The sequence below is a fragment of the Heterodontus francisci genome, chromosome 25 (assembly GCF_036365525.1).
Source record: "Heterodontus francisci isolate sHetFra1 chromosome 25, sHetFra1.hap1, whole genome shotgun sequence".
NCBI classification, from domain to species: Eukaryota; Metazoa; Chordata; class Chondrichthyes; order Heterodontiformes; family Heterodontidae; genus Heterodontus; species Heterodontus francisci.
In genome coordinates, this window is record NC_090395.1 from 17,284,964 (window position 1) to 17,306,322 (window position 21,359).

Consider the following 21,359-nt stretch of genomic DNA (forward strand, 5'->3'; position numbering starts at 1 on the left):
GCTGATCTTTGCGGGTTGGGGCTGATTGTATTGGTGGTCAGCTTGGTATTTTCTCAGGTGCCTGGGCATTGCACCATGGGGCTGCTGAGCAGATGCTGCCCCCTGCAATGGGATGTTCCTTGATGCTTATCCTCCCCAGCAACTTCTACAAGATTCCTCTGTACCCAGTTTTTAAGTTTTCATTACTTCAAGATTGTAGATGTACCCTTGTTACAGGATGTTGGGGGTGGGGGGGGGGGTTCTCATTCAGTGGTCTGGAATGGAATAGGGCAGTAGGTCAGAATGTCAGTCCTATGACTGAGGAGCTGCTGCATTCATTTCCTCACTGACATTTTTTTCTCTATTTTGACCCACAGGTCTGGTCTCTCTTTGACCTAATCCGTTACTCGGTGGGTGTCTGCAATCAGATCGCCTCCCACCTTCATATTAACATCTTCAAAATCAGCCCCACCTCGCCAGTCAACTCCCAGGAGCAGAACCATCACAAGTGACTTAATCACTGCTCGATGAGCGGAAACTCCAGGACACGACTGAGGGAATGTACATAGAAAACTACCGAAATGGGAGAAAAAGTGAACAAATTATTAATTTATAGTTCAATCATTGTGTGCACTTTTTTGTTTTATTTAAGCCTCAGTTTCTGAATGAAGCCTAACACTTAACAGTCAGCTCAGGAACCAACATGGCATTGTCTCTACCCTGGACCTGAACAAACATGAGATGCATTGTTGTGTTCAGTCTTTTCAGGCCTTTTGGTTTGATCGAGCTGTTGACTGTCCACAGGCGTGGTGCAGTGCTTGAGGTTTGGGAGTGAGCTTAATGAAGTTCCTGCAACTTAACTATCTTGGGAAAATCAGACAAGCCATTTTGCAGGTGAGAACTGCAGAGGGGAAATGTTTTGTGCCAAGCTGGAACCTTGCCGGTAGCATCTGTGAGCTGGGTGGGCTGTGAGAATGGGAACTACAAAAACCTGGTCATTTTGGTCTTTACAATCTGATGGGTTCTTTTTAAAATTTAGGGGGTGCAAGTGAGGCCCCAGCACCTGTGGTGTCCAAGGACTATTAAAGGTTTGGAGTATATGTCCTGATTCTACCAGTAAAACTGTCTGAGATGCTGCTGTTAACTGCTCAAACTGTACAGGGGTGGGTAATTAAAGAGAAGGGCCTTATTTGGGCTGAACTGGCACTTTAAGGAGCAAACTTTGTGTAGCCTGTCTACTTTGCTCACTGTGCTTTATTTGCTATATGCTTCCATGTGAGGGAGTAAATAACCGCAATCGTGTGTCCATTTTAACTAATAGTGCTTTCAGTTTCAAAAATTGTCTGGAGGATCTGGTGACTCCCAGACCTTCATCCTTGCCTCATAGATTTATCTCTCAAAGGTGAGCCCACACCTTCCTAACTAGTGATCTGAATCCAAAGCACTTTTCTGTTTCTAAGCTAGTGTTGCCATTAAAGGAATGAACCAGTATCATTCAGGCTTTATTTTTGGGGAATTCTTCGAATAAATCAGTTCCCCTCCACATGCCTTGAAAGAGTATGTGTGTTCCCCCTCGACCAATGCTTGTGGGTGTACTGATTGTAGAATGGTTTGTAGGCTTAAATATCACTGGAAATCTGCACAGTAACTTTCTGCCAGTGGAAGTTGAACAGACACTAGGTCTATCCTAGCTGTGTACATCTACTTATCACCTATCTTGTAGGATCATCATCCCACTGTGCTAGGATGAAGGGTTCTTTCCTCCATGTGGGTAATAAGTCAGTGCTCTTGTATTTAAAAAGTGACCTCCATAATGTTGAGATTACTGTTCACTTTTTGTTTTGCAGGGCCCACTTTATCCATCTGAGCTTAGGCCTGTAAGCCATTACCTCACAGATGGACATAATCAAACTTAAAAGTGTTCAAATGTCTAGTTGATGGCAGTTGTGCTGATACCAATGCCCATGTATCATTGAGTTACTATGCACTCGGACATGTGATGGGGTCTGGAATGGAGATGAGTGACAAACTGATGCTAAAGCCCTACAGAGTTTCATTCCAGGGACAACACAAGCTTTTCCAGTCTGTAATGGAGGGAGGTAGCTGCTGAAAAGGCTTCAAATATTGAAGTGGTGAAAGCTTCGACATTGCTTCTCACCTTCAGAATACATCCAACAATGGGCAGCTCCCACTTCCTGACATGGATAACTTAGGGTTTGCTGAACTCTAGAGTACTTCGCACTTGTTTTGCTAATGGTGTGATCAGTTCCTGCTCCTGTGCCAGGTGTTTGGGATGGCTTTGTGCTGTTGTATGCTCGGACATTGGTGTCTTGAGCTGCTCTCCTTTTGGCTGTCAGTTGTGTGAAAGATGAACATGAAAAAGCTGACAGCTGCTGTACTGAGATGTTGTGGTTCTAAATCTTGGTGCACAGCAAACATATTTTGTTTTCAGTGGCATCCGTCAACAATTCTGATCTCCTGTGGTGCTGAAGTTTATAGGTCTGTGGTACTGGCGCTATAGGAAGAAGCTGTGGATCAGTGCCTGTGCCAGCACAAATCTTTGCCTGTAGTTCTATAGCATAGAGGAAAGATGCAATAAAGTTAACCTGTCCCTGTGTACACGTAATTCACGTTCATTAGGAGCTTTGCCATATACCTGCTCTTCTATGTGTTTTCATTCAGAAATACCATGTTTCAGGACAAAGAAAACTGGCAATAATTAGAATCAAAAGTACATTGCATCTCTAGGCTAAACATGTCAATTTTGTTACTAATTTCTTTTGATACGGAGAGCCTTCATTTCGATAGAAAATGGTGCAAACTTCCGTGACTACCGTACCATAACTGTGGGGAACACAAGCTTGTTCATGATTTTTTTTCCGTGGAGTTTGATCCACAAAAGTTTCAGCTTTGCAAGCAAAGACCTTCTGGGCTCAAGAGGTGGCTAATTTTTCCTGCATACGTAATTACTTTGATTATTGTGCATTTGCAAAGCATATCCTTTTGCTTATTGAGCTTTATTTGTGAGCATATACTGCTCCCAGTATTGTGAATAGTTACAGAGCTGTGGCTGCTTTAAAGTACAGGGGTGGGGATGAATGCTATATCCATTATTGCATTGGGTCGTGAGACTCTGAAGTGATTTTAAAGGAGACTAAATGACTTAAGATGTCTTTAGTCTCTATGAATTTCTATTATAATGTGAATTGACATATTAATAGGATTACCTTGCAATGTGTGCTAGGCACACAGTCAGTTCACATCAGTAAAAATGCCCAAACTTTGCAAGAATCTGACACCAGTATACTATCCATGGCACCAACTCTATTTACACTGGGCCTTGGAATAACATTGAAGAGTCACCATACAAGTATTATGACAGAATTCCTGACAGTATTTTATACCACCCTGTATGCAAAATGCAGGGCTGTCCTGTATTTTGTTCAAATATATGGATGGGATGAGAGGGAGATGGGGTTTGTTTGCATGAATATATGCCACTGCTCATGTTTTGGGTCTAGGACAGAAGAGTTCACGTTGATTAGTTGTTAATAGTGAGGCTGCACTCCTGACATCACAAACCTAGCAAAATCCCTCTCACCACATTTCCAAATGTCTGTTTTAAAATGAACCAAAGCATTTCTCTCACTTGTCCCTTTTGGGTTTAGCTGTTTCTGCACGGGCTATTGTAACTGGAAGAATCCAATGAGGTGTTATGCAACAGTAATGATCCAATGAGATGTTGTATAGCAGATCCTCCAATGCACCAGCCCCATTCATTTGGATCAACTGGATATAATGGAAATTATTAATTTGTTTTGTACAAATCTTTGTGAACATACAGATGGTTCTCACCTAATTTTGCCTTTTAGCGTAACTGATGAGCCTTCCTTGATTTCAATCTTATGCTTACTTGTAATTTTCTGTTCTTTCTAAATAAATAAATACCAAGTGCTGGTGTAAATAAAGATTGCTTTATTCATGGTAAGTGTGTGTTGTGGTCAAATTCTGTTCATTAATATCCATCACCCAATCCATTTTCCAATATCCCTCCTGCCCATAATCGTCAGCTTTTCACTCTAGCCTCTTGTCCATTTCTCTCCACCCCATGTCCAGCACTGGTGATGGTGCCTTATCATCCTGAACTTACCTGGTTTCAAAGTAACTTTAGTCCCACACTATGTGGTTATCTCTTAATGCCTTCAATACAACTAGAGGTTGTCAATAACTGGGCTTGCTAGCAGTGTCTACATCATTTAAAGAAAAGTGCTGTGCCTTTCCACCATTATCCATTCACGCCACCTTCCATTGATCTAAGTTAGAACCTTACTGGCCCAGAGGGCTGGTAACTAGGACAGCTGGCTCGAGGCGGGCAGGGGAAATTAATGCTGGTAACCGGGAGAGCTAGCCAGGGCCAATGATAATGGAAATGCCCTTATGTGGCTTGGGATAGGAGTTATTTGGATAACTTGATGGCATCATACTGATTTTTAAAAAAAAAAATCAGGACTTTTTTTTTTTCCCCTCCCCTTGTCAATGAGTCTGTTGCTTGTTTTGATTACATTTCCCCAATTTGTCTAGGCAATGAACAAAAGAGCATTTTGGCTACAGATTACATTGCTTTTCAGAACCACATGAAGGCATCACTCGTTACCGATGGGAATTCTCAGTGGTATTCAGACAGCAGAAGCTCTGCTTATGTGGATAAGTTGGACAATTTGCTCAAGTTACAGTGATGAGAGTGGGAGAAAAACCCCAAAGAAACTCTGGGTGGAATTTGCCTGGCTAGAGGCCAATGTCTTGATTTTAAAATTCTCATCCTTATTTTCAAATTCCTCCATGCGCTTGCCCCTACCTAGCTCTATAATCACCAGCCCCACAACCCTCAGCTATCTGCACTTTCATTCTGATCCTGACGTCCCCACTTTTAATTGCTCCACCTTCAGTTGCCTAGACCCTGAGCTCTGGATTACCCTCCCTACACTTGTCTGCCTCATTTTCCTCCTTTAAGACACTCCTTAAAATTTACCTCTTTGACCAAGCTTTTTGTCATCTCACCTAATATGTCCTTAGTTTGCACAGTGCCATATTTTGTTTTATAGTGCTTATACGAAGGACATTTTATGATAAAGGTGCTATATAAATACAAATTGTTAAAATCTACCTCTTGGCTAATCTGTCCTGATGCCTCTTTATGTGGCTTAGTATCCATTTGGTTGCATACGTGAAAGGGCCTTGAGTTGTTTTGCTAGGTTAAAGGTGCTGTACATAACAGAACTATAATAAAGCAGGTGGGGGGGAAGGTGAACATATTACTAAAGGGTGGCAGAAATAATTTGTTTTATTCTGGTTAACAATTTCACCATGACAATGGGCGTGCACTGAAGAGCTAAATCTTTACTGCTACAATAACATGAAATCAGCTTTAAAACTAAACAGTATTTTAAAATCACAACTATAAACAGTTCATTGCTGCAACAACAAAATAATCTGTTATTCATTAGGATGGTTTCCATGCAGTGTGGAGGGTTTGTATCCATTGTGACATCACATTAGCATAGACTGTAGAGACTTCCGCACTGTGGCCATTTCTTGCTGTTGCTGTGCAGTGGAGCAGAAGTGGAGCCTGTTACAATCAACAGGAGCGCAAAATGTCTGTCTAAAAGATTCTGAACTCTATTACTCCTGAAAGGATCGATCCGACAGTTTGTACACACCCCTGTCCCAATATATCAACTGGATTTAGATTAGCTGCCTGGCTGTTGGAAGAACAGCTAAAGTGTACCCCTCTCACGTTTATGTGTGAAGGATATCATTGATTTCCTTCTTAACCATCAGCAATTATGGGGCTTATCATTCTGTACATGTGCAGACTGTCCCTGCTAATTTGGCCATTGTGGATGTGGGGTTCCTGGTGCTGTAACCCAGCCAAGAGGTCATACCTCAACAGCTGGGAATCTCCACATGACATACGCCACACCCTGACCTGCACCATGAAGTTCTCAGTTCATTCTAAATTTTATCCAGTGAACTGAAAGAAACTTGCATTAAATGTCATTGCAAATTTGTGTAGGATTGCCTACTCTTGTTAAGCGTGACAGAAATCTGATGCAATGCAACAGGAAGTGTGGTCTGGGAAAGGACATATGGCCTGAGAGACAAGTTATGTGTGCAGGAGTAAGGCCATTCAGCCCCTCAAGCCTGTTCCATCACTTAATTAGATCAAGGCTGATCTGTTCGTTAACTCAATTTACCTACCTGCTTTCAATACACTTAATACCCAACAGAAATCTTATCAATTTCAGTTTGATTTCCACTATCCTTTGTGTGAAGAAGTGCTTCCTGACATCAGCCCTGAACAGGTTAGCTCTAATTTTATTATGCCCCCTTGTTCTGGATACCCCCATCAGAGAAAATAGTTTATCTACCCTATCATCTCCTTTGATTATCTTTAACAACTCAATTAGATTATCCTTTAGCATTCTATATTCAAAGCAATACCAACCTAGTCTATGAAACATGTCTGCATAATTTAACCCTTTTAGCCTCAGTATAAATCTGATTAATCTGCACTGTACCCCCTCCAAGGCCAATATATTTTTCCTTAGGTGCAGTGACCAGAATGGAACACAGATGGGGTGTAGCCTGAGCTTTATATAACTGTAATGTAACTTCCACCCCTTTGTATTCTGACCTCCTTGAGATAAAGATGAACATTCCACTAGTCTTTTTTTTGTGTCTGTCCACTAACTTTGTCATTTCCGTACTTAAACCCCTAAAATCTCTCTGCTGCTCCTAGCTTCTCACCATTTAGAAAATACTCTGAACTTTCTTAGGTCCAAGGAGGCTGTCCTCAAACCTCAACACATTGAACAGCATCTGCCAGTTTTAGAATCACAGAACATTTACAGCACAAAAAGAGACCAGTTGGCCCACTGTGTTTGCGCCAGCCAAAAGAAAAAGAGCCACGCAGCCTAATCACACTTTCCAACATTTGGTCTGTACCCTGCGTATTACGGCACTTCAGGTGCCTTTTAAATGAGATGAGCTTTTCTGCCTCTACCATCCTTTTAGGCAGTGAGTTCCAGACCCTCTGGCTGAAAAGGTTTTTCCTCAGCTCCCCTCTAATCCTACCAATCACTTTAAATCTATGCTCCCTGGTCACTGACCTCAGTGCAGAGATAAATAGGCTCTTCCCATCCACTCTATCTAGGCTCCTCACAATTTTGTACATTTCAATCAAATCTCCCCTTACTCACCTCTGTTCCAAGGAGAACAACCCCAGCCTATCCAATCTTTCCTCATAGCTGCATTTTCCCAGTCCTGACAACATCCTCGTACATCTCCTCTGTACCCTCTCTCATGCAATTACATCCTTTCTGTAATGAGGTGACCAGAACTGCACACAGTACTCAAGTTGTGGCCTAACCAATGAGTTATACAGTTCCAGCATAACCTCCCTGCTCTTATCTTCTATACCTTGGCTAATAAAGGAAAGGCTTCCATATAAAAACAAGAAATGCTGGAACCAGCATTATTTCAGATTTCCAGCATCCGCAGTATTTTGCTTTTATTAAAGGCTTCCATATGCCTTCTTAACCACCTTACCGATCTGTCCTGCTACCTTCAGGGATCTGTGGACATTCACTCCAAGGTCCCTCATTTCCTCGACACTTCTCAGTATTTTCCCATTAATCGTGTATTCCTTTGCCTTGTTTGAACTCCCCAAATGCATCACCTCAGACTTCTCCAGGTTGAATTCCATTTGCCACTTTTCTGCCCACCTAACCAGACCAATATCTTCCTGCAGCCTACAGCTATCCTCTTCGCTATCTACCACATGGCCAATCTTAGTGTTGTCTGCAAACTTCTTGATCATGCCCCTTACATTTACGTCCAAAGGACGTGAGTTACTTGCTGCAGGATTCCTAGCCTCTGACCTGTTCTTGTAGCCATGGTATTTATACGGCTATTGCAGTTTGGTTTCTGATCAATGGTAACCCCAGGATGTTGATAGTGGGGGATTCAGCAATTGTAATGCCATTGAATGTCAAGGGGAGATGGTTAGATTCTCTCTTGTTGGAGATGGTCACTGTCTGGCACTTGTGTATCACGAATGTTTCTTAGAAACATAGAAAAATAGGAGCAGAAGTAGGCCATTTGGCCCTTCGAGCCTGCACCGCCATTCAATTCGATCATGGCTGATCATCCAAACTCCGTATCCTGTTCTTGCTTTCTCCCCGAATCCCTTGATCCCTTTTGCCCTAAGAACTATATCTAACTCTTTCTTGAATATATTTAATGATTTGGCCTCAACTGCTTTCTGTGGTAGAGAATTCCACAGGTTCACCACTCTCTGGGTGAAGAAATCCCTCCTCATCTCAGTCTTAAATGGCTTACCCCTTATCCTTAGACTGTGACCCCTGGTCCTGGACTCCCCTGCCATCGGGGACATCCTTCCTGCAACTAGTCTGTCTAGTCCTGTTAGAATTTTGTAGGTTTCTATGAGATCCCCGCTCATTCTTCTAAACTCTAGCGAATACAAGCCTAATCGACCCAATTTCTCTTCATACGTCAGTCCTGCCACCCAGGAATCAGTCTGGTAAACCTTCACGGCACTCCCTCCATAGCAAGAACATCCTTCCTCAGAAAAGGAGACCAAAACTGCACACAATACTCCAGATGTAGTCTCACCAAGGCCTTGTATATTTGCAGCAAGACATCCTTGCTCCTGTACTCGAATCCTCTCGCTATGAAGGCCAACATACCATTTGCCTTCTTAACTGCCTGCTGTGAGCCTTACGTCAGTGGTAGGGAAACTATTAGAGAGGATTCTTCGGGACAGGATTTACTCCCATTTGGAAACAAACAAACTTATTAGCGAGAGACAGCATGGTTTTGTGAAGGGGAGGTCGTGTCTTACTAATTTGATTGAGTTTTTTGAGGAAGTGACGAAGATGATTGATGAGGGAAGGGCGGTGGATGTTGTCTATATGGACTTTAGTAAAGCCTTTGACAAGGTCCCGCATGGCAGACTGGTGCAAAAGGTGAAGTCACACGGGATCAGAGGTGAGCTGGCAAGTTGGATACAGAACTGGCTCGGTAACAGAAGACAGAGGGTAACAGTGGATGGGTGTTTTTCTGAATGGAGGGATGTGACTAGTGGTGTTCCACAGGGATCAGTGCTGGGACCTTTGCTGTTTGTAGTATATATAAATGATTTGGAGGAAAATGTAGCTGGTCTGATTAGTAAGTTTGCGGACGACACAAAGGTTGGTGGAGTTGCGGATAATGATGAGGATTGTCAGAGGATACAGCAGGATATAGATCAGTTGGAGACTTGGGCGGAGAAATGGCAGATGGAGTTTAATCTTGACTAATGTGAGGTAATGCATTTTGGAAGGTCTAATGCAGGTGGGAGGTATACAGTAAATGGCAGAACCCTTAGGAGTATTGACAGGCAGAGAGATCTGGGCGTACAGGTCCACAGATCACTGAAAGTGGCAACGCAGGTGGATAAGGTAGTCAAGAAGGCATACGGCATGCTTGCCTTCATCGGTTGGGGCATAGAGTATAAAAATTGGCAAGTCATGTTGCAGCTGTACAGAACCTTAGTTAGGCCACACTTAGAGTATTGCGTGCAATTCTGGTCACCACACTACCAGAAGGACGTGGAGGCTTTGGAGAGGGTACAGAGGAGGTTTACCAGGATGTTGCCTGGTCTGGAGGGCATTAGCTATGAGGAGAGGTTGGAAAAACTCAGATTGTTTTCACTGGAACGACGGAGGTGGAGGGGCGACATGATAGAGGTTTACAAAGTTATGAGCGGCATGGACAGAGTGGATAGTCAGAAGCTTTTTCCCAGGGTGGAAGAGTCAGTTACTAGGGGACATAGGTTTAAGGTGCGATGGGCAAAGTTTAGAGGGGATGTGCGAGGCAAGTTTTTTACACAGAGGGTGGTGAGTGCCTGGAACTTGCTGCCAGGGGAGGTGGTGGAAGCAGATACGATAGCGACGTTTAAGAGGCATCTTGACAAATATATGAATAGGAAGGGAATAGAAGGATATGGGCCCCGGAAGTGCAGAAGGTGTTAGTTTCGGCAGGCATCAAGATCGGCGCAGGCTTGGAGGGCCGAATGGCCTGTTCCTGTGCTGTACTGTTCTTTGTACCTGCATGCTTTCTTTCAGCGACTGGTGCGCGAGAACACACAGGTCTCGCTGCACCTCCCCCTTTCCCAATCTATCGCTGTTCAGATAATAATCTGCTTTTCTGTTTTTGCCACCAAAGTGGATAACATCACATTTATCCACATTATATTGCATCTGCCATGTATCTGCCCACTCACTCAGCCTGTCCAAATCACACTGGAGCTTCTTTGCATCCTCCTCACAGCTCCCACTCCCACCCAGCTTTGTGTCGTCTGTAAACTTGGATATATTACATTTAATTCCCTCATCTATATCATTAATATATATTCTGAATAGCTGGGGGCCTAGCACTGATTCCTGCGGTATCCCACTAGTCACTGCCTGCCACTCGGAAAAAGTCCCGTTTATTCCTACTCTTTGTTTCCTGTCTGCCAACCAGTTCTCTATCCATGTCAGTACCTTACCCACAATCCCATGTGCTTTAATTTTGCACACTAATCTCTTATGTGGGACCTTATCGAAAACCTTCTGAAAGTCCAAATACACCACATCCACTGGTTCTCCGTTATCTATTCTACTAGCTACATCCTCAAACAAATTCCAGTAGATTTGTCAAGCATGATTTCCCTTTCGTAATTCCATTTTGACTTTGTCCGATCCTGTCATTGTTTTCGAAGTGCTCTGCTATTACATCTTTTATAATGGACTCTAGCATTTTCCCCACTACTAATGTTAGGCTAACCGGTCTACAATTCCCTGTTTTCTCTCTACCTCCTTTTTTAAATAGTGGCGTTATTTTAGCTACCCTCCAATCCGTTGGAACTGTTCCAGAGTCTATAGAATTTTGAAAAATGACCTGCATGCATCTACTAAGTACTCTGGGGTGTAGATTATCAGGCCCTGAGGATTTATCGGCCTTCAATTCCGTCAATTTCCCTAACACCATTTCCCGATTAATACTGATTTCATACAGTTCCACCTTCTCACTAGACCCTATGTTCCCCAACATTTATGGGAGGTAATTTATGTCCTCCTTTGTGAACACAGAACCAAAGTATGTATTTAACTGGTCTGCCACTTCTTTGTTCCCCATTATAAATTCCCCCGTTTCTGACTGTAAGGACCCACATTTGTCTTCACTAATCTTTTTCTCTTCACACATCTATAGAAGCTTTTACAGTCAATTTTTATGTTCTCTGCAAGCTTACTCTCATACTCTATTTTCCACCTTCTTAATCAATCCCTTTGTCCTCTTTTGCTGAATTCTAAACTGCTCCCAATCCTCGGGTTTGCTGCTTGTTCTGGCCATTTTATATTTCTCCTCCTTAGCTCTAATACTATCACTAACTTCTTTTTTAAGCCACAGTTGAGCCACCCTTCCTGTTTTATTTTTGCTCCAGACAGGAATGAACAATTGTTGTAATTCATCCATGCGCTCTTTAAATGCTAGCCATTGCCTATCGACTGTCAACCCTTTAAGTAACGTTCCCCAATCTATCACAGCCAACTCGTGCCTCATACCTCCATAGTTTCCTTTATTTAGATTCAGGACCCTAGTCTCGGAATCAACTCTCTCACTCTCCATCTTAATGAAGAAGTCTCTCGTGTTATGGTCGCTCTTCCCCAAGGGACCCTGCACAACAAGATTGTTAACTAATCCTTTCTCATTACACAATACCCAGTCTAGGATGGCCTGTTCTCTAGTTGGTTCCTCAACGTATTGGTCCAAAAAACCCTCACGTACGCACTCCAGAAATTCCTCTTCGACAGCATTATTGCTAATTTGGTTTGCCCAACCTATATGTAGATTAAATTCACCCATAATTACAGTTGCACCCTTATTGTATGCGTCTCTAATTCCCTGTTTAATGCCATCCTCTACATCACCACTGCTGTTTGGGGGTCTATATACAACCCCCACCAATGTTTTCTGCCCCTTGGTGTTTCTTAGCTCTACCCATACAGATTCCACATCAGGATTCTCTGAGCTAATATCCTTCCTCACTATTGTATTGATTTCCTCTTTTACTAACAATGCTACTCCTCCTCCTTTCCCTTTTTGCCTATCCTTCCTATATATTGAATACCCTTAGATGTTCAGTTCCCATCCTTGGTCACCCTGCAGCCATGTCTCCATAATCGCAACTATATCGTATCCATTTACATCTATTTGCCACTTATCAGCCCAAGGTTGGATATTGTCCAGGTCTTGCTGCATTTCTACACAGACTGCTTCAGTATCTGACAAATCACGAATGATGCTGAACATTGTACAATCATCAGCGAACATCCCCACTTTTGACCATATGATTGAATGCCTTCTGGATGCCCATATAAATAAACATTCCTAGTCACTACCTTATCTATCAGAAAATTCAACAGGGTTCATTAGACCAGACTTGTCTTTTACAAATCTATGTCATCGCTCTTGATCAGCTTATATTTGTCCAAATTCTCAATCCTTCTGCCCCTAACAACAGATTCTAGAAACATCCCTACAACTAATGTTAGACTAATAGGTCTATGGTTTCCTAGTTCATCTCCTACCCTTTTCCCAATCAAAGAGAACAATTCCTGAATTAACAGAGAAGATCCTGACTAACACATCAACAATTTCCTCACCTTTTAATACCATTGATTCTAGTTAGTTCCTGCCTTTAGTTTGTACTATGGTTTTCCTTGCATTCCGGGTATTTTATCCTCATCCTCGACTTTGAGAGTAACTATTATGTAAGTCTGCCATTTCCTGATTTCCAATTACAATATCATCTGTGTCTGTCATTAAGGGGCTTACATTACCCTTAACCACCCTCTTTCTCTTAATATATTTGTAAAATCCTTTCATGTTGTCCTGGATATCCAATTGGAGTTTTTTTTTTCATTTTCCCTTTTAGCAGCTCTTATCTCTGTGTCCCTTTGCTGTGCTTTATATCTCTCCCAGTCTGCTGGAACTCTGCTGTTCTTTGTTTTTGTACAAACTCTTCCTTTTAGTTTTATACTATCTCTCACTTCTTTTGCTGACCAAGATTGTTTAATGAAACAAGTAGAGTTCTTGCCCTTTACGGGTATGGACAGGTTTTATATTCTACCAAATACTTCTTCAAACATCGCCCACTTACACATTAAAATGTCATGAACAAGAATGGAATGCTGATCTTTATATTTACAGGACTAGAATACAAGGGGGTAGAAGTCATACGAACATATGAATTAGGAGCAGAAGTAGGCCATTCGCACCTCGAGCCTGCTCCGCCATTCAATAAGATCATGGCTGATCTGTTGTGTTTCGAATTCCACGCTCCCATCTACCCCCGATAACCTTTGATTCCCTTGCCTAACAAGACTCTATTTACCTCCGCCTTAAAAATATTTAATGACCCCGCCTCCACCACCTTCTGAGGCAGAGTTACAAAGTCGCACAACCCTCTGAGAAAAAAAAATTCTCCTCATCTCTGTCCTAAAAGGGTGACCCCTAATTTTAAAACAGTGCCCCCTAGTTCTGGACTCACCTATCAGAGGAAACATCCTTTCCAAATCCACCTTGTCAAGACCATTCAGGATCTTATAAATTTCAATCAGGTTTTCCCTCACTCTTCTAAATTCTAGTGAAAATAAGCCCAGCCTGTCCAACCTTTCAAAGAAAAAAGAACATAGAACAGTACAGCACAGGAACAGGCCATTCGGCCCTCCAAGCCTGCACCGATCTTGATGCCTGTCTAAACTAAAACCTTCTGCACTTCCGGGGACCGTATCCCTCTATTCCCATCCTATTCATGTATTTGTCAAGATGCCTCTTAAATGTCGCTATCGTACCTGCTTCCACCACCTCCCCCAGCAGCAAGTTCCAGGCACTCACCACCCTCTGTGTAAAGAACTTACCTCACACATCCCCTCTGAACTGTGCCCCTCGCACCTTAAACCTAGGTCTCCTAGTAACTGACTCTTCCACCCTGGGAAAAAGCTTCTGACTATCCACTCTGTCCATGCCACTCATAACTTTGTAAACCTCTATCATGTCGCCCCTCCACCTCCGTCGTTCCAGTGAAAACAATCCGAGTTTATCCAAACTCTCCTCATAGCTAATGCCCTCCAGACCAGGCAACATCCTGGTAAACCTCTTCTGTACCCTCTCCAAAGCCTCCACGTCCTTCTGGTAGTGTGGCAACCAGAATTGCACGCAATATTCTATGTGTGGCCTAACTAAAGTTCTGTACAGCTGCAGCATGACTTGCCAATTTTTATACTTTATGCCCCTAAACCTCCTCTGAACCACCTTCAACGCATTTACATCCTTCCTTAAATAAGGAGACCAAAACTGCACACAGTATTTGAGATGTGGTCTCACCAATGCCCTGTATAACTGAGGCATCGCATCCTTACTTTTATTTTCAATTCCTTTCGTAATAAACGATAGCATTCCTTTAGCCTTCTTTATTACTTGCTGTACCTTTTTGTGACTCCTGCACTAGAACATCTAGATCCCTCTGCACCCCGGAATTCTGCAGTTGTTTTCCATTTAAGTAATACTCTGCTTTTTTATTTTTCCTGTCAAAGTGAACAACTTCACATTTTCCCACATTGTACTCCATCTGGCAGATTTTTGCCCACTCAATCAACCTCCTTATGTCCTCTTCACAACATACTTTCCTACCTATCTTTGTGTCATCTGCAAATTTAGCTACCTTACCATTGCTCCCTTCATCTAAATCATTGATATAAATTCTAAACAGTTGAGGCCCCAGCAGACCCCTGCAGGACTCCACTCGTCACATCCTGCCAATCAGAAAAGGACCCATTTATGCATACTCTCTCTTTTCTGCCAGCCAGCCAATCTTCTATCCACGCTAATATGTTACCCCCTACACCATGAGCTCCTACTTTGCACAATAACCTTTTATGTGGCACCTTGTCAAATGCCATCTGGAAATCCAAGTATAGTACATCAACGGGCTCCCCTTTATCCACAGCACATGTTATTCCTTCAAAGAACTCCAATAAATTGGTTAAACATGATTTCCTTTCCACAAAACCGTGCTGACTATTCCCTTGAGTTTTTCTAAGTGCCTAATTATAGCTTCCTTCATGATCGATTCTAACACCTTCGCCACGACAGACATCAAGCTAACTTTTTTTTACTCATTCATGGGATGTGGGAGTTGCTGGCTAGGCCAGCATTTATTGCCCATCCCTAATTGCCCTTCAGAAGGTGGTGGTGAGCTGCCTTCTTGAACCGCTGCAGTCCATGTGAGGTAGGTACACCCACAGTGCTGTTAGGAAGGGAGTTCCAGGATTTTGACCCAGTGACAGTGAAGGAACGGCGATATAGTTCCAAGTCAGGATGGTGTGTGACTTGAAGGGGAACTTGCAAGTGGTGATGTTCCCATGCATTTGCTGCCCTTGTCCTTCTAGTTGGTAGAGGTCGCGGGTTTGGAAGGTGCTGTCCAAGGAGCCTTGGTGCATTGCTGCAGTGCATCTTGTAGATGGTACACACTGCTGCTACTGTGAGTCGGTGGTGGAGGGAGTGAATGTATGTGGATGAGGTGCCAATCAAGTGGGCTGCTTTGTCCTGGATTATGGTTACTGTTAGGGGGCCTGGAGACCACTCCCACTAGTGACTTCTTTCCCCTACTATTCCTCATCTCCACCCAAACCAATTCGACATCCTGATCTCCTGAACCAAGGTCATCTCTAACTATTGCACCAATGCCATCCTCGATTAACAGTGCTACCCCTCCACATTTACCAAGTTTCCTATTCTTCTTGAATGTCATATACCCCTCAATATTCAGGATCCAATCCTTGTCATCCTGCAGCCACTTCTCCGTAACGGCAATCAGATCATACTTATTTACTTCAATGCACACTATCAGTTCGTCTATTTTGTTATGAATGCTACGTGCATTCAGAGACAGAGCTTTTAGTTTTGTCTTTTCGTTATCTTTGAAACATCTAATCTTGACTGTTGGTGTGGTCTTAGGTTTTTTTCTCGCTATCCCTTCCTGTCATTCCCTGACCTTCATTTCCCATATTACTATTCTGCTTTCCTGCCTTGACTCTACCCCTTGATTTGCTACAACTACCCAAGCTTGATCCCTCTCCCCCCTTGTTTAGTTTAAAGCTCTCTCTATTTCCCTGGTTATACGGTTTGCTAGAACACTGGTCCCAGCATGGATCAGGTGCAGACCATCCCAACAGTACAGCCCCCACTTTCTCAGTACTGGTACCAGTGCCCATGAACTGAAAACCACTTCTCCCACATTAGTCATTGAGCCATGTATTCATTTCACTAACCTTATGTGCCCTCTGCCAATAATCGAGAGGTTATTACCCTTGAGGTTCTGCTCTTCAATTTGGTGCCTAGTTCCTCATACTGTCTAAGCAGAACCTCTTTCCTAGTCCCAACTATGTCGTTGGTACCTACATGGACCACGACAACTGGATCGTCCCCATCTCACTCCAAGTTCCTGTCCAGCCTGAGCAGATGTCCCCAACCCTGGCACCGGGTAAGCAACACAGCCTTCTGGACCCCTGCTCTCGGCTGCACAGAACAGTGTCAATCCCCCTCACTATACTATCCCCTACTGCTACTGCATTACTTTTTGCTCCTTCCACTTGAATGGCTTCCTGTACCACAGTGCTATGACCAGTCTGCTCATCCACCTTGCAGATCTCGCTTTTGTCTACACAGGTTGAGAGCACCTCAAACCTGTTTGACAATTGCAAAGTCTGAGGCTCCTCCAGCACAGTCTGCTTGGTCCCTTTACCTGCCTCACTCACGGGTCACATCCTCCTGTCCCTCACTGCTAACCAAAACAGATGACCCTGTTCTAAGTATGCCCGTCTTCCAGAACTAAGTGTCCAGGTATTTCTCCCCCTCCTTTATGTTGCGCAGCGTTTGCAGTTCGGCTTCCAGATCAATAATCCTGATCCGGAATTCCTCTACCTGCTTACACTTTCTGCAGACTCATACCACAGCTGCAACATAATACCTGTGCTGCCATTGTTACTTATGCTATTAGTTAATTTACTTTAATTACTTTCTTAATTAACTTAGAATAATTCCTCCGTATAGCAGAATTTACTGTGCTTATTAAATGCTAGTACCACCTTCAACTAAAGTTATACTTTTCTTAACACAGATATGTAAACTTTACCATTGCTAAATACTAAAAAACCTTACGAATACTGATAAACCCTAATAATTATTATGCTTATGTATTAAGTTGTCCTAATTTGAATTAATACACTCCCTGCTGGTCTCTCTCTCTCACTCTGTATGATAAATTATAAAATCCGCCTTAGTTTTTAATTTATATACTAATGAATTGATCAAGTCTTATTCCATATTTGATTGATTTAGATTAAATTAAATTAAAAGGGTATACTCACCCCGGCTGCTTTCTGTTTCCCTGCTCTCTCTGTTGATTGTGACATAACTCTGATGTCACTTTTCCAGTTTTTTTTCCTGTTCTGCTCCCGCTGCTCTCTCTCTCTCCAGCCTCCAAACTTTTGGTGCACTTTTTAAATCTCCACTCTGCTCCCGTCGCGCTCTCCCGCTGCACTCTCTCTCTGGCCTCCAAACTTTTGCCGCGCTTTTTAAATTTCCACTCTGCTCCTGCCACTCTCTCTCTCTCTCTGGCCTCCGATCTTTTGGCGCACTTTTTAAATCTCCGCTCTGCTCCCGCCGCTCTCTCTCTGGCCTCTGAACTTTTGGCGCACTTTCTAAATCTCCACTCTGCTCCCGCCACGCTCTCTCTCTCTCTGGCCTCCGAACTTTTGGCACACATTTTAAATCTCCACTCTGCTCCCACCATTCTCTCTATAACTCCAACAGCTAAATTATGAAGAGAGATTACAGAAACTTTGGTTGTATTCCCTGGAATTTAGAAGGTTAAGATGATTTGACCGACGTTTTCAAGATATTAAGTGGAAGAAATAGGCTAAGTAGAGAGAAACTATTTCCGCTGGTTGGGGAGTCTAAGACTAGGGGGCGTAGCCTAAAAATTAGAGCCAGACCTGAAATTAGGAAAGACTTCTACACACAAAGGTTTGTAGAAGTTTGGAACTCTCTTCCACAAACATAGAAAATAGGAGCAGGAGTAGGCCATTCGGCCCTTCGAGCCTGCTCCGCCATTCATTATGATCATGGCTGATCATCCAACTCAGTAACCTGTTCCCGCTTTCGCCCCATACCCTTTGATCCCTTTAGACCCAAGAGCTATATCTAACTCCTTCTTGAAAACATACAATGTTTTGGCCTCAACTGCTTTCTGTGAATTCCACAGGCTCACCACTCGCTGGGTGAAGAAATTTCTCCTCATCTCAGTCCTGAAAGGTTTACCCTGTATCCTTAGACTATGACCCCTGGTTCTGGACTCCCCCACCATCGGGAACATCCTTCCTGTCAAGTCCTGTTAGAATTTTATAGGTTTTTATGAGATTCCCCCCCTCACTCTTCTGAACTCCAGTGAATATAATCCTAACCGACTCAATCTCTCCTCATACATCAGTCCCGCCATCCCAGGAATCAGTCTGGTAAACCTTCGCTGCACTCCCTCTATAGCAAGAACATCCTTCCTCAGATAAGGAGACCAAAACTGCACATAATATTCCAGGTGTGGCCTCACCAAGGCCCTGTATAATTGCAGCAAGACATCCTTGCTCCTGTACTCGAATCCTCTCGCTATGAAGGCTAACATACTATTTGCCTTTTTTACCGCCTGTTGCACCTGCATGCTTATCATCAGCGACTGGTGAACGAGAACACCCAGGTCTCGCTGCATATTCCTCTCTCTCAGTTTATAGCCATTCAGATAATAATCTGCCTTCCTGTTTTTGATACCAAAGTGGATAACCTCACAATTATACACATTATACTGCATCTACCATGCATTAGCCCACTCATTCAACTTGTCCAAATCACCTTGAAGACTCTCTGCATCCTCCTCACAACTCACCCTCACACCCAATATTGTGTCATCTGCAAATTTGGAGATATTACATTTAGATCCCTCATCTAAATCATTGATATATATTGTGAATTTTTGGGGTCCTAGCACCAATTCCTGCAGTACCCCACTGGTCACTGCCTGCCATTCGGAAAAAGACCCATTTATCCCTACTCTTTGTTTCCTGTCTGTTAACCAATTTTCTATCCATCGCAATACACTACCCCCAATCCCATGCGCTAATCTCTTATGTGGGACTTTGACGAAAGCCTTCTGAAAGTCCAAATAAACCACACCCACTGGCTCCCCCTCATCAACTCTACTAGTTACATCCTCGAAGAATTCTGGTAGATTTGTCAAGCATGATTTCCCTTTCGTAAATACATACTGACTCTGCCCGATTCTACCACTGTACTTCAAGTGCTCTGCTATAAAATCTTTGATAATGGATTCTAGAATTTTCCCCACTACCGACGTCAGGCTGATTGGTCGAAAATTCCCTGCTTTCTCTCTACCTCCCTTTTTAAATAGTGGGGTTACATTAGCTACCCTCCAATCTGTAGGAACTGTTCCAGAGTCTATAGAATCTTGGAAGATGACCACCAATGCATCCACTATTTCTAGGGCCACTTCTTTAAGTACTCTGGAATGCAGACCATCAGAACCTGGGGATTTATCGGCCTTCAATCCCATCAATTTCCCCAACATTATTTCTCTACTAACACTTATTTCCTTCAGTTCCTCTCTCTCACTAAGTCATGTGTTCCCCAACATTTCCGGTATGATATTTGTGTCCTCCTTTGTGAAGACAGAACCAAAGTATGCATTTAGTTGGTCAGCCATTTCTTTGTTCCCCATAATAAATTCCCCTGTTTCTGACTGTAAGGGACCTACATTTGTCTTCACCAATCTTTTTCTCTTCACATACCTATAGAAACTTTTACAGTCAGTTTTTATGTTCCCCGCAAGCTTGCTCTCGTACTCTATTTTCCCCTTCTTAATCAATCCCATGGTCCTCCTTTGCTGAATTCTAAACTGCTCCCAATCCTCAGGTCTGTTGTTTTTTCTGACGAATATATATGCCTCTTCCTTGGATCTAATGCTATCTCTAATTTCCCTTGTAAGCCATGGTTTGGCTACCTGTCCCGTTTTACTTTTGCGCCAGAGAGGGATAAACAATGTTGCAGTTCATCCATGCGCTCTTTAAATGTTTGCCATTGCCTTTCCACCGTCATCCCTTTAAGTAACGTTTCCCAATCCATCATAGGCAACTCGTGCCTCATACCTTCGTAGTTTCCTTTTCTAAGATTCAGGACCCTAGTCTCAGAATCAACTACGTCACTCTGCACCTTGATGAAGAATTCTATCATATTATGGTCGCTCATCCCCAAGGGGTCTCGCACCACTAGATTGTCAATTATTCCTCTTTCATTACACAATACCCAGTCTAGGATGGCCTGTTCTCTAGTTGGTTCCTCAACGTATTGGTCCAGAAAACCATCCCGTATACACTCCAAGAATCCCTCCTCTATGGTATTGTGACTAATTTGATTTGCCCAATCTATATGCAGATTAATGTCACCCATAATTACAGATGTTCCCTTATCGCATGCATCTCTAAATTCCTGTTTAATGCCATTCCCAACATCATAACTACAGTTTGGGGGTCTATGTACAACCCCCACTAACATTTGTTGCCCCTTAGTGTTTCTCAGCTCTACCCATACAGATTCCACATCATCAGAGCTAATATCTTTCCTCACTATTGCGTTAATTTCCTCTTTAACCAGCAATGCAACTCCACCGCCTTTTGCTTTTTGTCTGTCCTTCCTAAATACTGAATACCCCTGGATGTTCATTTCCCATCCCTGGTCACCTTGCAGCCATGTCTCCGTAATCCCAACTATATCATACCCATGTACATCTATTTGTGCGATTAATTCATCCACTTTATTGCGAATGCTCCGTGCGTTCAGGCACAAAGCCTTGAGGCTTGCCTTTTTAACATTACTTGTCCCCTTCCCACTATTTCTCACTGTGGCCCTGTTTGATTCTGGCCCTTGATTTCTCTGCCTATCACTTTTCTTATTCCCTTTACTGTCTTTTGTTCTCGTCTTTGATCCCCCTTCCTCTGACTCCTTGCAAAGGTTCCCATTTCCCTGCCATTTTAGTTTAAACCCTCCCCAACCACTCTAGCAAATACTCTCCTTTGGACATCAGTCCCTGTCCTGCCCAGGTGTAACCCGTCCAGTTTGTACTAGTCCCACCTCCCCCAGAACCGGTC

At 43.1% G+C, this 21,359-nt stretch overlaps 2 protein-coding genes across 13 annotated transcripts in view; one reads left to right on the forward strand and one right to left on the reverse strand.

Moving 5' to 3' along the window:
* The window catches only part of LOC137383765 (choline/ethanolaminephosphotransferase 1-like), a 50,064-nt gene extending 46,105 nt beyond the window's left edge, over nucleotides 1-3,959 (forward strand). For 2 of the 3 annotated variants that reach the window (XM_068056925.1, XM_068056924.1), the window contains exon 8: nucleotides 357-3,959. In XM_068056925.1, coding sequence (XP_067913026.1) covers nucleotides 357-491 — 135 coding nt within the window. In that variant the 3' untranslated portion in view covers nucleotides 492-3,959. The remainder of the gene's footprint in view (nucleotides 1-356) is intronic. The other variant, XR_010977459.1, reaches the window with a different exon arrangement.
* Nucleotides 3,960-4,646: 687 nt separating this feature from the next.
* The window catches only part of sycp3 (synaptonemal complex protein 3), a 140,877-nt gene continuing 124,164 nt past the window's right edge, over nucleotides 4,647-21,359 (reverse strand). For all 10 annotated transcript variants that reach the window (XM_068056932.1, XM_068056927.1, XM_068056936.1 and 7 more), the window contains one exon: nucleotides 4,647-5,580. In XM_068056932.1, the coding sequence (XP_067913033.1) occupies nucleotides 5,527-5,580 (54 nt within the window). In that variant the 3' untranslated portion in view covers nucleotides 4,647-5,526. The remainder of the gene's footprint in view (nucleotides 5,581-21,359) is intronic.